This window comes from Phaseolus vulgaris, chromosome 1 (assembly GCF_051622355.1).
Source record: "Phaseolus vulgaris cultivar YP4 chromosome 1, ASM5162235v1, whole genome shotgun sequence".
Taxonomy (NCBI): Eukaryota; Viridiplantae; Streptophyta; class Magnoliopsida; order Fabales; family Fabaceae; genus Phaseolus; species Phaseolus vulgaris.
The window spans coordinates 3,009,563-3,023,666 of record NC_143498.1 but is presented as its reverse complement, the minus strand read 5'-3'; the positions used below and the strand labels follow the sequence as shown (position 1 = coordinate 3,023,666).

The 14,104-nt window shown below is 30.7% G+C and overlaps 2 protein-coding genes across 7 annotated transcripts; one reads left to right on the top strand and one right to left on the bottom strand.

The window, feature by feature from the left end:
- Positions 1-812: 812 nt before the first annotated feature.
- Positions 813-1,629, top strand: LOC150029456 (uncharacterized). The gene has a single exon (XM_090297957.1). It carries the CDS (start codon positions 874-876, stop codon positions 1,279-1,281), a length of 408 nt encoding a protein of 135 aa, XP_090154083.1. The 5' UTR covers positions 813-873; the 3' UTR covers positions 1,282-1,629.
- A 5,033-nt stretch (positions 1,630-6,662) lies between these two features.
- Positions 6,663-12,599, bottom strand: LOC137816491 (phosphatidate phosphatase PAH2). 6 transcript variants are annotated; one of them, XR_016518299.1, is made up of 12 exons: positions 12,101-12,203; positions 11,179-12,007; positions 10,345-10,641; positions 10,135-10,208; positions 8,989-9,073; positions 8,779-8,865; positions 8,598-8,670; positions 8,160-8,203; positions 7,940-8,068; positions 7,759-7,860; positions 7,474-7,609; positions 6,749-7,137 (listed from the first exon to the last, which is right to left on the bottom strand). XR_016518299.1 is itself a non-coding variant. In XM_090297954.1 (10 exons), the coding sequence occupies exons 1-10, from the start codon at positions 11,980-11,982 to the stop codon at positions 7,553-7,555; spliced, it is 1,752 nt and encodes a 583-aa protein (XP_090154080.1). In that variant the 5' UTR covers positions 11,983-12,574; the 3' UTR covers positions 7,420-7,552. The 6 variants fall into 6 exon arrangements, 1 of the variants encoding a protein (XP_090154080.1); XR_016518298.1 differs by having other exon boundaries at positions 6,663-7,137; positions 11,179-12,599; XR_016518301.1 differs by lacking the exon at positions 10,135-10,208 and having other exon boundaries at positions 6,759-7,137; positions 11,179-12,574.
- Between the last annotated feature and the right edge of the window lie 1,505 nt (positions 12,600-14,104).

The following is a 14,104-nucleotide window of genomic DNA, read 5'->3' as shown; positions in this document are numbered from 1 at the left end:
TTTCATTAATTAATTTTATTTTAATTTAAAAGAAATAATTCAAGAGAGTGTGGAAGATTAAAGAAAGAAAACAAGTGAAAAGGACGTAGGGGGTGAATAGAAGATAGGAAAAAAATAAATAAAAAGAAAGGAAGCAATTAATGTGAGAAGGAAAAATATTTTTAAAAAAGTTTCTTTACCTCATTTAAATTTTTTTACGAGTGTTATTTAATTTTTAACAACATTTTAAAAAATATGCCAGGGCTTTTATAGAAAAGAAAAGGAATAAATAAATCATTTTTCAATTTATTAAAATGTATTGTGTATAAATATTTGACGAAATTTCATAAAATTCACACACAAAATCATTTCCTCCAATCTTTTATAAAAAATTCATAGTACTTTTAGAAAATTCATAGAATTTTTCTTACTATATGAAAAAATACTAATATACACATGTGGATCTAAAACTTCTCTCAAACTATCAAATGCATCTTAATTTTTCAAAGTTATACACATATATATGGTATATGAAGTCATGACCAATTAGGTTCCATCATATTTTAGTGAGTAGGCTTAATCATTTTGTTCCTTTATTATCTCTATTTGAAAAAATCATTGTAATTGAGTGCAACAGAACATTAATAAAAATCTAATAATTGTCAGTAGGTTGCAGTTGGCGACCGAATCACGTTAAATCTTGTGTTATTTATTTTTCTACACTTAATTCGTGATTGTGTGTTGCTTCTTCCGCATACGTTTTTCTATCAAAATATATATATATATATATATATATATATATATATATATATATATATTTTGTGTGTTTGAGACATTTGGTGAGACCATAGCCATTGATCCCTTCCCTACCAGTCTTTGTGGAAGAAGAAAAGAATGTCAGATTTTGTGTATGAAAGCAGAAGGCCTGTGAGAATAATCCCAACTACAGCAGAGAAGACAACAGTGGTGTCAGGTATAGCAGAGAAGACCGAAAAGCCTGAGATCCTCCTTCGTAACAAACCACAAAAGGCATTACCCGCAACGTCGGGTATGCATAAAAAAAACAAACATAAGAATCTGCAGAAAATAATGGAAAAGTTGAAAGAAGCAGCCAGAAACAAAGATGGTTGCTTCGACAAGAGTGATCTCAACAAAGCCCTCAAAGACTTAGATGCCATCTTGCCTGGCTGGAGAGCCCACCGTGCTTTTGGAAAAGTTGATGCCAACAACGACGGGGAAATTAGCGGCGAGGAAATCGACACTCTCCTTGAGTATCTTACTTCTTGTGGCTTTGGAGAATGAGTCATAATCCTCTCTCTCTCTATATATATATATATACTCTATATAGCCCTATATGTGTTGTTAAGATTATGTGTTATACATAAGATAGTTTGTGTTGGTGTTTTCAAATATCATCCATGTCTTTTTTTTCTTTTTATCAGCAAAATATCATCCATGGCTACACAAGGTTGAAGATGGATTACAAAATATGGTATTAAGGTTGAAGATGGGTTCATTATTTATGGATAACTTTGTTTTTCAAGTATCTGAATCAGAGTTTTCTTCCGAAACTTGTGTGAATGGATCTCAGTTTGTTGGTATGAAGAATTGTAATATATGTGTATCAGAGTTTCTTTTCTTCTCTCTTTATCTACACTTCTATATTGTGATTTTAATACTGTTTGCTCGTTAAACATTTTGGCTTTTCATTCAGATAATAACTTTGAAGAAAACGTAACAGTGTTTTTATAAACCCTAACACCACCTTCTACTATAACTTAACATTTTAGTTTTTGTTCTTGAGAAATTTAGTGGGGCTTATGCTGTTGATGACTGACGAGAGAGAGAGAGAAATGCCATTTAAAAAAACAAGAGGTGAATTGACTTAAATGTCTTACAAGGTTATATATATCACGTCTTTTTGTTATTATTATTGATTTTGACACTAAAAAACTGATTGTGACTATACAATTTTCTATGCTTGTTTTAATACTCTTTACTTTATTAGTGTGTGATATAGGAATCTCTTTTAGTTAAGAAGAAATAGATTTTGATATATTATTAAAATTGTTAAAGAAGAAATAGATTTGGGTATATTATTAAAATTGTTAATTCTGTCTAAACCTTTTAGATAAACATTAAAAAAAATTGTGAATTATTATGAAATTAGATAAACATTAAAAAAAAATTGTGAATTATTATGAATTTTTCACAAACGTAACTTTTTTTTTATTTTAAATATTTTAGAGTATTTGTATTATAATGGAATTTGACATCTCAACTAAATTAACACCTCAACTTGACATCTCAGTTATACTAACACCTCAAGTGTCAACAATTATCTGTCACCAGATGAAAAAATTAATAAAAAAAAGAAAAAAAAAGGAAATACAAACAAATATGGAAGAACTAGACTAAAATTCATATATAAAAAAACTAAGAAAAGCGGTACTTAGGTAATATATACCTATTAACAAAGAATTTTAAAAGAAAATACTAGATGGAAGTTTATTATACCAATGAAATTGTTTTCTATGAAGAAACCTTAAATTAGCAAGTATGTCGGCACATACATTACCTTTACGAAAAATGTGAGAAATTCTTAACCTAATTTTTCCACAGTAATCAAGGCAAGTGTTTCACCTATTACGAAGAATCCAATGAATGTTAGTCCTAACAGTAAATATAGCACAAATCAAGACAAAATCACATTCAAGTCATAAACTAGTAAGACCCAACTTTTTAGCTTCTTTAATGACATGTATAACTCCATAAAACTCAATAACCAAAGCAGTTTGAATATCAAAGAAAGCAGAGAAACCACCAATAAACTCTCTCATACTCCCATGAAAAATATCACCTCAAGCAGCAAGACTAGGAGAACCCCTAGCAACACTATCAGTATTAATTTCAACCCAACCTGGTGAAAGAAATTCTTAGGGTAAGGATGAAGAATTTTAAGAGGAAGAGGATGAAAAATTTTGCCATAATATTTTTTTCGTATTTAATAAGTAAATTCCTTATTGTGGCAATATTCAATGTAATTATTATTTATTTTCACATACTAAAATTTCATGTATACCATATGATAGAGATTCTTCCTTATCTTCCATGTTTTATGGTAAAGTTTTTTTTATCAACAAGAAACAATATATACATAAGAATCACTTTAGGGTGATTCAACTCATATACAAAAAACCTGACACGACCTTACACCACAACACCTTCTAGCTGACTACTCAAAACTAACCCTGCCAAAAATCACAACCGCAAACAAGCTAAAGTGAAACAAGACAAATCAGAGGAACAAGACACCAATCAGAATAAGAAAAACAAGCACAGAGAAATTTAGAAGTAATCCAAGACTAAACCTTCAATTGAGCCAAAGAAAAAATATCTCAGAGTAGTCCAACACTCCACCTTTGAATAAAATAGTGTTCCTATGACTCTAATTCTCACTAACCATCGCAATCCAAATACTCCTCAGCCATAAGTTGATCGACTCAAGAATATTACACAACCTGAACTGCAAAAAATATAGTAAAAACAAAGGAAGGACAACCGGCAAAATATCTAACCACTCGTTGTCAAAGTTACTTTCATTAAATAACCATATTTCTCACGTGATTGAGGCAACTTTAGAAGAATAAACGTATTATATAATTAGATAATTTAAATAGTTATATAATTATTTTTTTAATTATATATTCCTTCTTTAAGTCAAACTACAACTTGTTTTCGTGCCTCTCGTCTCACCACAGCCTTGAAATACTTAACGTTTTATAATGTAGAGCATGATTCCCTTTCCACTTTACTTTGCAATAATCAAAATGTTTTTGTGCTTGAAAATTAGACCAAATGAAAAGGAATTTAGGTAAGTATTTGTGACAAAATATGCGTTACATCATGTCTTGACGTGTTAGAACATAGTAGTTTTAATTTGAGTTGATTATGCAATTTAATCATTTTATAAAATTTAAATAGTAATATATTGGTTTATTCAATTTCAAATTATTGGATTTGGAGTATATTGTTAACCTCAACTTCATCTTTTTAGTTTTAAAGGTATCATTTTCTATATTTGTAAAACTTAATTTATGGAATTACATATTTATTATGAATCATAAAACTTTACTATTAAAAAAAAAAATATATATATATATATATATATATATATATTTCAATGTCTTAATAATGAAGTTTCTATATATTACTCAAACTTCCTATTTTTTCCAAATCACATATATAGGAATAATTTTATTTAGAACCTAACCACTCTTTTTTCTTTATCATTAATTTTACTCACTTTATGACTATTATAAAGGCTTTCTGGAATTTTCCTTGTGTCGAATATATAGGTAGTTACAATAGAAGACTTCAATCCACTTATTTCTTATCTCTATAAAATATAATAGTTTATTCAATTTTTCTGTTTTTCGAATTAAACAATTTTATTCAAGATTAGTATATTATCTCCATGAATGTGTTTTCAATGATTACCTTATTAAAATTTATTTGTAAACATTATTATCAATATTTTGTGTAGATAAGTAACATTATTATTATTATTATCATTATTAAACATTTCAACATTTTTTTCCGACAAAAAGCATATATAGAGATTACAGTGTGATATACCATATTATAGAGATTCTTGCTTATCTTCAATGCTTTTGGCAAAGTTACTTTGAATATTTATGAACAAAATCAAATATATTAATGCAATTAATGGGGTGAGTGTCCCATCCCATTAAAGAATCATATGCCATTTCACAAGCATCCTATTTGGACAAGGTGATGAGAGTAATTAAGGCAATTTGGAAGAATAAAAATATTAAATAATTAGATAACTTGAAAAGTTTACACCTACAATTCCATTTTAAAATTTTTATTTTTTAATAAAAAAATATATAAATAATAGAATACTTAGCTATTTTAACCTATATTTTATTTTGTTAGGTAAGGTTGGTAGTTAATATATATTTTATAATTTTTTTATTACTGGTTAATTATAAAAAAAATTACAAAATCATATTAAAATTATTAAATAAAAAGTGAGATCTATAAAATTTACTTATTTTAATAATTCTCAATTAATAATAAAAAAAAATTGTTAGAAAGAGTATGTATTACTAATATTTTTTCTTTATTTTATATTATATAGGGAATTTCAATACATTTCGAAGCTAAACAAACATATTTATTATGCTATATTTGTCTTGATTTAATTTTTTACTTGTCAATTTAAAATTAAAATATAAAATGATTTTTTAAATTAAAGTATATAAATACTTTCATTAATTAATTTTATTTTAATTTAAAAGAAATAATTCAAGAGAGTGTAGAACATGAAAGAAAGAAAACAAGTGAAAAGGAGATAGGGGTGAATAGAAGATAGGAAAAAATAAATAAAAAAGAGAGGAGGCAATTAATGAGAGAAGGAAAATATTTTTAAAAAAGTTTCTCTACCTCATTTAAATTTTTGTATGAGTGTTATTTAATTTTTAACAACATTTTAAAAAAATATGCTTGGGCTTCTAAATAAAAGAAAAGGAATAAATAAATCATTTTTCAATTTATTAAAATTTATTGTGTATATATATATATATATAATATTAATATTGTTGAGAGTAAATATATCACTATTAGAATTCTTCATTTTGTATTTTCTAGAAATATTTGATGAAATTTCATAAAATTCACACACACTAAATCATTTCCTCCAATTTTTTATAAAAAAATCATAGAACTTTTTGAAAATTCATAGAATTTTTCTTACTATATGAAAAATACTAATATACACATAGCGTGTGGGTATAGAACTTCTCACAAACTAGCCAATGCATTTTAATATTTGAAAGTTATGCATACATACATATATATATATACATATATATATATATATATATGTTTGAGAGAGACCATAGCTATTCATCCCTTCCCTACCACTCTTTTGAGAAGAAGAAAAAGAATGTCACAGTTTGTGTATGAAAGCAGAAGGCCTGTGAGAATAATCCCAAGTACACCAGGGAAGACAATAGTGGTGTCAGGTATACAAGAGAAGACCATTTCTGAGAGTTTCACTTTGCAGAAAATAATGGTAGCATTGAAAAATGCAGACAGAGACAAAAATGACAGTTTCAACAAGGATGAACTGAAGCAAGCCCTCAAAGACTTGGGTGCCTTCTTCCCTGGTTGGAGATCCTTTCGAGCTTTTGCAAAAGCTGATGCCAACAACGACGGTCAGATTAGCGGCCACGAAATCGACACTCTCCTTGAGTATCTTTATTCTTGTGGCTTTGGAAAATAATGATCCATCATTATTTCATCAAATAATCAATATGTGTTAATCATATACTATAGTTTGTGTTTGTGCTTTTATATAATATACCCTGATGCCTACACAGATAAGGTTGAAGATGGGTAATAAATCATGATGTATAACATTATTCATATCATATCATATCATATCATATCATATATATATATATATAGAAGTCTATAGTTGTTTTAGCTATTGTAGTTCTCTAGTTTCATGGACTTTGTGGTGCTGCTGATAAAATAAGAGGCATAAATGGATCTTGGTCTTGGGGCCACCATCTCGAATCTCAGATCAATTTGTATGATTAGTTGATTCTTATATACTTACTTACCCATCAATACTCAAATTATTGTTTGATTTTCAGAACAAAAGGATACTGTCATTAATGCATAATAGCATACAACTTAGTTGATTCTTATATACTTTACCATCAATGATAAAATTATTGTTTGATTTTCAGAACAAAAAGATATTCTCATTAATGCTTAATAGCATACAACTTGGTTCCTTTTCTGAACTTTTGCATGAGCATGTGTTCATTTGTTCAGAAGTTGAGAAAATGAATCTGAAGACAGAACCCTTTAAGATTACATACATACAAGGTGAAGCTGCTCATTGATGATGAGAAGATGACAATGTTAAATTGATGTGATTTTCATTATAGGATTATTGCTGCCATGTCCATGACAATTGAATCAGATAAATAAATAACCACTACAAAAAACCACCGTACAGCGAAGAAAACAATGATATCTGCTGATGTTCCAGCTTTGAGCCGAAGTTGTAATTCTGAAGCAGAAAATTGTATTCTGTGCTGTCATAAATCCTCTGTCCATCTAATTCCACAGAATGATGCTTATCTCATCAGGCTTAGCTAATACACATCACTTATACTAGCAATATTAATATCAAATTAAAGCATAGTGCATACTGATACTGAGACTTGAATCATCTTAAGGCCTAAGTTCTAAATTTGTGCATTCATATTTAACAATAGTCACAAAGCAATCCAAACAGAAATATCAAGCAAATTAGTGTAGATAAGCTTAAAGAAATCTCCCTAAACAACTTCAGAAATCTGATTAATAAAAGGAAGAACTCAAGATAATAACTATGGGAAAGATGCTCAAATTAAAAATTCTACTTAAGTCCAAACATGCTTAAATTTTTACCTATATAATTCTTGGAGCAGCACATCAAGCAGTCCTGCATCCATCTGCAGCAGAACAAGATAAATGCCAAAAGACCCTTTCACATAGCAGAAGGAGTCTCAGGTAATTTCCAGTAATTCCATGAATTAAAATCCTCCTGCAACCAATATTCAGCAAGAACAAGGCCAACAAATAATGTACATCAAGAACAAATCCTTATATCATCAAACTTGCTACTAAATTTTGGAAAGACCCAAAAGGAGTTTGTAGGGAAAAAAAATAAAGAAAATCCCTTCAGAGTTAAACCTGTTCAGATGAGTTTGTAGGGGGGAACATTCCATTCACAAGAGCATGCAGAGAGGTGTATGATTGTGTGTCAAAGCAACGACTATTTACAACAATCTCTCCCTGAAAACTTAAGACATGAGAATGGAAGTTTTGCAAAGTATGAACAACTCAGGAAGTTTTAGTATAATACAATGCGTACCCTTGGATTAATGATGAATACTTTTCCTTTTGGGATTCCAACCTTAAGGTAGCTGACTGCATCAGTATCCCTATTGCCAAAACCAGCATAGAATGGATTGCAATCTGGAGGAAAAAGTGCCTTAATGTCCTGCATGCATTCAATTTTCACTTATCTTAAATAACATGACTATACAGAAAAAACATTTTTTTTGCCAATTTTAGTATAGTGGGAACCTAACCTCTAAACATGCAATTTTAAACTCATGAGGAGCCCTCCGGATAACTGGAAAAAAGAGAAGAAATGTGTCATAGACCCAATATTATAAAGGCATCATGATCGAGGTGTTCTATTCTACACTCAAAGCCTTGACAACATATTAAAACAAAAGCTAATAAATCACCTAAGATAACTCCCAACAAAACAAGTGTGTTTAAACCTCTTATTAGTTCACAAGATGTTCGAGTTGACATTATCATGCCCGAGATTTTACTAAATTTGTTGGTCAGTCCCTAAATAAAACGAGATTAAACAATAAAGTAAAAAGGGATTAAAATGGATAAAAGAGGATTTTCAAAACCTAAGGGACTAAAAAGAGAAAAAGGTCATACTCCTACAAGTGAGAAGAGGAACACTAAGAAGAAACAGAAAAGAAAAGAAAGATGTGCAGACTAGTTACCTTCTCGATATAGAGAAGGAAAAAGTCCATCAGGGGATATGACAACAGGGCCATCTGGTAAAACTTTCCCATCCTGCATCATAACAAAAGGAATATGAGGATGTAAACTGCTTTCTTTATTTCATGGTCTTGTTTTATCCATCCTTGACATTCAAGATTGATTTGAAACTTTGTGCATCACCTGCTTAAGGTTGTATAGAAATTGTCTGGTGTGATAGGCCTGAGATATTGCACGAGCACTGAGAAAAAGTAGTTGGTAGCCATTTTCCTGTAGAACTTGTATTAGACTAGAGAAGATTCAACACCCAACAGTGACATTGATATATAGGATCGATGGATTTTCATGTTGTAGTAATCTCAAAACACCTAAACACAGACAAGACAGACAAACCTTGATATCTGAGAATAAATGAGCAACGCCTGTTTGTGACCAGTCGATTCCTACTAATGGCATGAATTGTCCTAGAACATCTGACCTGTCAGTGTAAAATAAAAGAAGGAATTTAACATTGTCACACCATGGAAAATAATTAAAATCGAGACAAAAACAAGAGACAAGAAAGACAAGACACTAAAAGGCAGATGCATATATTTGGATGTTAAAAATGCTTGCCTTGCTTTCTTACTTACTGTCATTATGCAATTTGAATTCTAACAAAATCAATCTCACTTAAACGTGCAAAACAACATGTCATATAATATCAACTCAGCTAAAATTTAACCAAGCTGTTACTGCAACCACGAAATTTCCATAATAACACGTCATAAATACTAATACTAACATTAAAGTATTTGGTAAATTATGTTTACCAGATTGGTAAATTATGTTTACAACCAAATCTAATTCTCAAAAAGCATCATGATAGTATAACATGACCGAATTTAATGTATTCATGCTTGTATATGAACATACCAATCCTTACAATGTCATAGAGGAGAGAACGTGATACAAAATGGCAACCAAATAAGAAAAAAAGTGGAATAATATTTTTAAGACCCTTGAACACAGCAGCAAACAACTGAACAAACACATTTCCTTGATCTTGGTATCCCATTGGTACTATAAACTAAACATGCATTTCAGTGAAACAGAGACCCTGAGTCTAGTGCTCAAGTGATAACAGGACACATAAATGTTTCGTGCTTTGTTCAAAAGAAACAGGATCCTCAGAGCATCTTGTTCAGCACCAAAAATTTGATAGAAGTTTACTTTGCTGACTCATAAGAAGAAAGAGTTTGGTGCTGTGTTTTCTCATTGATTTAAGAAAACATGTCAGGAAGCTCTTTCGAAATAGATTATAGTTCTGACTTATTGTTGTTGGTATAGGAAAGACACAGTTGATTAAAGTTGAGTCATTGATTTAGCAAAATTGCAGAAGAGCATTTTTTGGTAGATACCAAATATGATTTATTTGCTATATGAAAATGGCAATGAAAAGGCAATAAACTATTATAAGAATAAATGTTAACCATAATTCTGTCACAGTACAATATGTATTTGGGAAACTGTTTCCTTTTCAATAAGATATATCCTCACTTTGTAATTGTCCCGTCTACATCTGATATCACTATACGAGTATTCCATTTCCACAAATATATTTGAGCATCAACCTGATAGTCAAAAAAGTATTTTAAAATAGAAAATAAATAACAATAAAAGAGAGATTTCAATAGAAGAAACAAAGTAAAAGGTGAAGTAAGCCTCTTGTACTTGAAATAAAATTCTTCTATGTTATTGATTACTAACCTCCTGCTTCCCCATAGCTGTAGAGAAACTGAAGGTTATTGTGTTCCTTCCTTCCTTCAGATTCAAGGACTCAAGTTGTTCAGACGTTGGAGTATTTTCTCTAACATTCTTAATCGAACAATCTCTTCGACCAATATTAACAGTATGAGATTTTCGAAACTTTGGTGTGTCTCCAACATCCCTGACAGCACACATACAATTATGGGAACATTCTATTTGCTGAGATTGTAACACAGAGGCCTCCATTTGTGTTCTCTCAATGTCAAAATCCTTAGTAACTTCCACACTTTGTTTAACCTAAACAAGAACTAAAGCATATCAGTGTCGACCAAAACGAAATGCACTCTTCACTCCTTCTGCCTGTTTTACTTAAACTTAAAATTAGCCGCTAAGTTATAAGAGATTTTCAACTATGAAACCAGACAAGTGCATATGAAGAAGCCAATGAGGAGGCTTTTAAAAAAATGAGGTGTATAAGTTGATGTAATTTATGAAAGAAAATTGGTTCGCTTTATTGTCTTTTATGAGAAGCTTATCCAAAGAAGCTTTGATTGATGTTGATATATAAATCTAGAATTTGGTTTGAGTCAAACTCAACTCTAAAAGCTAACTCCACTTATATACTACTATGTAGGTCATATCACTAATCAATGGGAAAGAAATCTCTTATCTTGCCATGTTGAAGACAAAAAATCTCGAAGATGAAATTTGCAGTGATGGATACTTTTGACAACAGCTACTATGATTGACATATTATAGTACTATTAGGTTCAAAATTCAAATTGAGTTCTAAAATAAAGCTCTAACAAGTTCACCTAGAAGAACATGATTTACCTCAGGTGGAACTAGAGTTGCAGCTTGCAAGACCTCCTCAGCAATGACACGAACTTCTCCACACCCTGCACTTGCAGGGCACATCTTATTGGACACATGCTTTGGTCTGGTACCTTCTTGATCACTGCAAGAACAAGACTCCTCCTTCATTTTACACGGTGGTAAAGGTAAACCATTGCACAAGGCCTCACCCTCTGTCTTTTTCCTGTCTGTACGAGGTAGTTGATGATCAAAACTGAGATTGGTGGACCACTTCAGCTCCAACAAGTTGGCTGCAATCTCAGCACGCTCCACGAAATTCACATCACCATCTTCACCCTCCCCTCTCAAAGACCTCGACACAAGCCCAAGAATTCGGGAGCGGCGAGACCTAGTTCTACCAACAACCTTAGCCTCTTCATTTGACTTGTCCACTGAATCAAAGTTCCAACTTCTGGACTTGAAATGCCTACAACCACCCTGTGGTATGATACCATCACTGTCACTTTCACTTTCACCCTCAACTATTGATTCCCCTTCTTGTTCGTCTTGTGTGTCTCCATGGCGGAAAACAACTTCCCCCTTAAGGTTCAAACACAAATGGAAATCAGGCTCCACACCATTGACACTGACATGAACCTTCACCTTTTCCTTCAAACCCATGTGGAATTTCCCAAACCTAACATACCAAGGAGAGGATTTGAAGCTCCCATCTTTCTGCTGAACCACAACAATGTCCACTGCCCCACCAAAAGGAAGAAACGGCCCTGAAACAGTGAACACGCCACGGCTGATGTAGCCGCCAAGCCTTCCCACTGCTTGCATGCTAATATTTTATATGAAACCACCACTATCCTTCAAAAAAAAACAATCTTGCTGAAACCCAATAAGAACACTGATCTTGCTTTTGCTGAGTATGAAAATTTAAGATGGCAAAACTCACATACAAAAGTTGATCCAATTGTTACACAATCTTTTGGTGATTCTCTCCCCAACCCATATAAGTATGTATTGTTTTGTAAATTCAGACAAAAAGTGTAGCAATATTTGCAGAAGGAGATAAATGTTAATTAGAGATCTGGTTAACCTCGTACGTCAAACAAACAATACACATGATGTTGTGTTGTGTAGGACACCGACTTAGAAAACTTAAATAAAAAGGTACCGCCAAATGCAAACGGAAGAATATTCGGTTGGAAAGTGGGGAATGTACCGAGATTTTGAGAATATTCTGGAGATCTAATAATCCTAATCCAATCGCATTAAATCAATGAAAAAAATAGCAGTAATTGATTGAGTGTTTGAATTGAAAGCTGAAAGTTCTGAAAATGGAGGTGATAGCAACGCAAAGGAAATTCAGAATTTGCAGGGAATGTGTGTTGCTACCACCACCTTTCGCTCATTCCAAACACTCAATACTAAATGAACAATACATTAATCATAATTAGTGTAATCATTCAAAAGCAAACGTTTATCAAATTAAATTCTAAATTTTTTTTTATCATATCAAAAAATTGGATGAATTATTTTTTTTTATTTTGTTCGTTTAGTATGTGGTTTAAATAGGTTTACATTCCACATTTTTTATATGTATATATACAAATATTATTGCTGATATTTATTTATATCAAATTGTTATATTTAAAATTAAAATTAATTTCATTGTAGGTTTTATTTTATGATCTTTATATTCCTTTTTATATTCCTTTCTTTGATTAAAACTCTTATTCACTTTTTTATAAACTAATTTGAAATTCAGGTGTTGTGATGTGTATAAGTGAACATTTTTGTACTTGTATGAACAAAATAAATATATATAATATTTGAAACTGGTTGTAAAATTGTTAATGGGTTGGTTATTTTACCATTTTTCTCTTCAAGTTTTCTTCTTTAATTGTTGGTGTGCGGTCAAATTGACATGAAAAAGGTATTCCGACAATCAAGTGAGTACTCTGTGTAAAGGGTGTATAATGAAAACTGATTAAAGTATATCTTACATCTCTGCAGAGGGTTTATTTATATGTTTAGTCACAGGCATTTGGTGTGATGGATTGAATCTATCAGACTTCAGTGTTAACTGATTTCTAGCATGATCCTTGATTTATATGGTGATATATTGGTATATATTTATAGGATGGTATATTGGTATATATTTATAGGGTGGTATATTGATATATTTGAAGAATATCTTTAATAAATAATATTTTTCACTAAATTAGTGTTAGCTGATTTCTCGGGAATGTCACCGGTATGTGGAAGATGATCATGATTCATAGGGAATTTTCATAATTGTCATTGTTGTCATTTATTGAGTGTCTTTAATGTATATTAATGCGGTCGGTCGATCATCGAGGTCGAGTGACATAGTTTGTCCGATATCAAGTGGTACAACTTTTATGATAGTAAAAATAATTAATATAATTAAAAAATTTGATATAATTATTATTACAATGAGAAATAATTACTAAAACATAAAAAGTACAATTATAATATAGCTTAATAAAAAAATTATATAGGTTTATAAAAAAAGTACAATTATAAGAGAAGGGTTACATACTACTTTTCCGATGCCTTCTAATTCAACCATTGTCCATTTTATAATTCACCATGTTTCATAAGTTGAGTAAACAAGTATTCAATGTAATGAACAATATACACAAATAATCACTATCTTGAAGTGAACCTTAAATGGAAAACTTCAATAGTATTATATTCATATATGTTTACCAAACCAGCAACCTACTTCAATTATATTTAAAATAAGTCACACAATTTGTGGATAATGATAGTCCTTTCCGTAATAAGTTTGTCAATAATGATAGTTCTTTAGATGATTAGTGTGTTGGTTATGAGATGTTATTTTTGGCAATTCTAAAGAGATTAGTGAGAATAACGATTTTGTTGTCTGAATTTTAGAAGCTTGAAAAAATTTCTTGTATTTTTTGAA

What these genes read in the sequence shown, in the direction of transcription:
- LOC150029456 (XM_090297957.1), top strand. Translation starts at nt 874, where the DNA reads ATGTCAGATTTTGTGTATGAAAGCAGAAGGCCTGTGAGAATAATCCCA.
- LOC137816491 (XM_090297954.1), bottom strand. Translation starts at nt 11,982, where the DNA reads ATGCAAGCAGTGGGAAGGCTTGGCGGCTACATCAGCCGTGGCGTGTTC. An exon ending in TTAAAATTGCATGTTTAGAG is followed by an intron (nt 8,069 to 8,159) that starts GTTAGGTTCCCA and finishes GAATGCATGCAG; the next exon opens with GACATTAAGGCACTTTTTCC. An exon ending in CTACAAACTCATCTGAACAG is followed by an intron (nt 7,610 to 7,758) that starts GTTTAACTCTGA and finishes TATTGGTTGCAG; the next exon opens with GAGGATTTTAATTCATGGAA.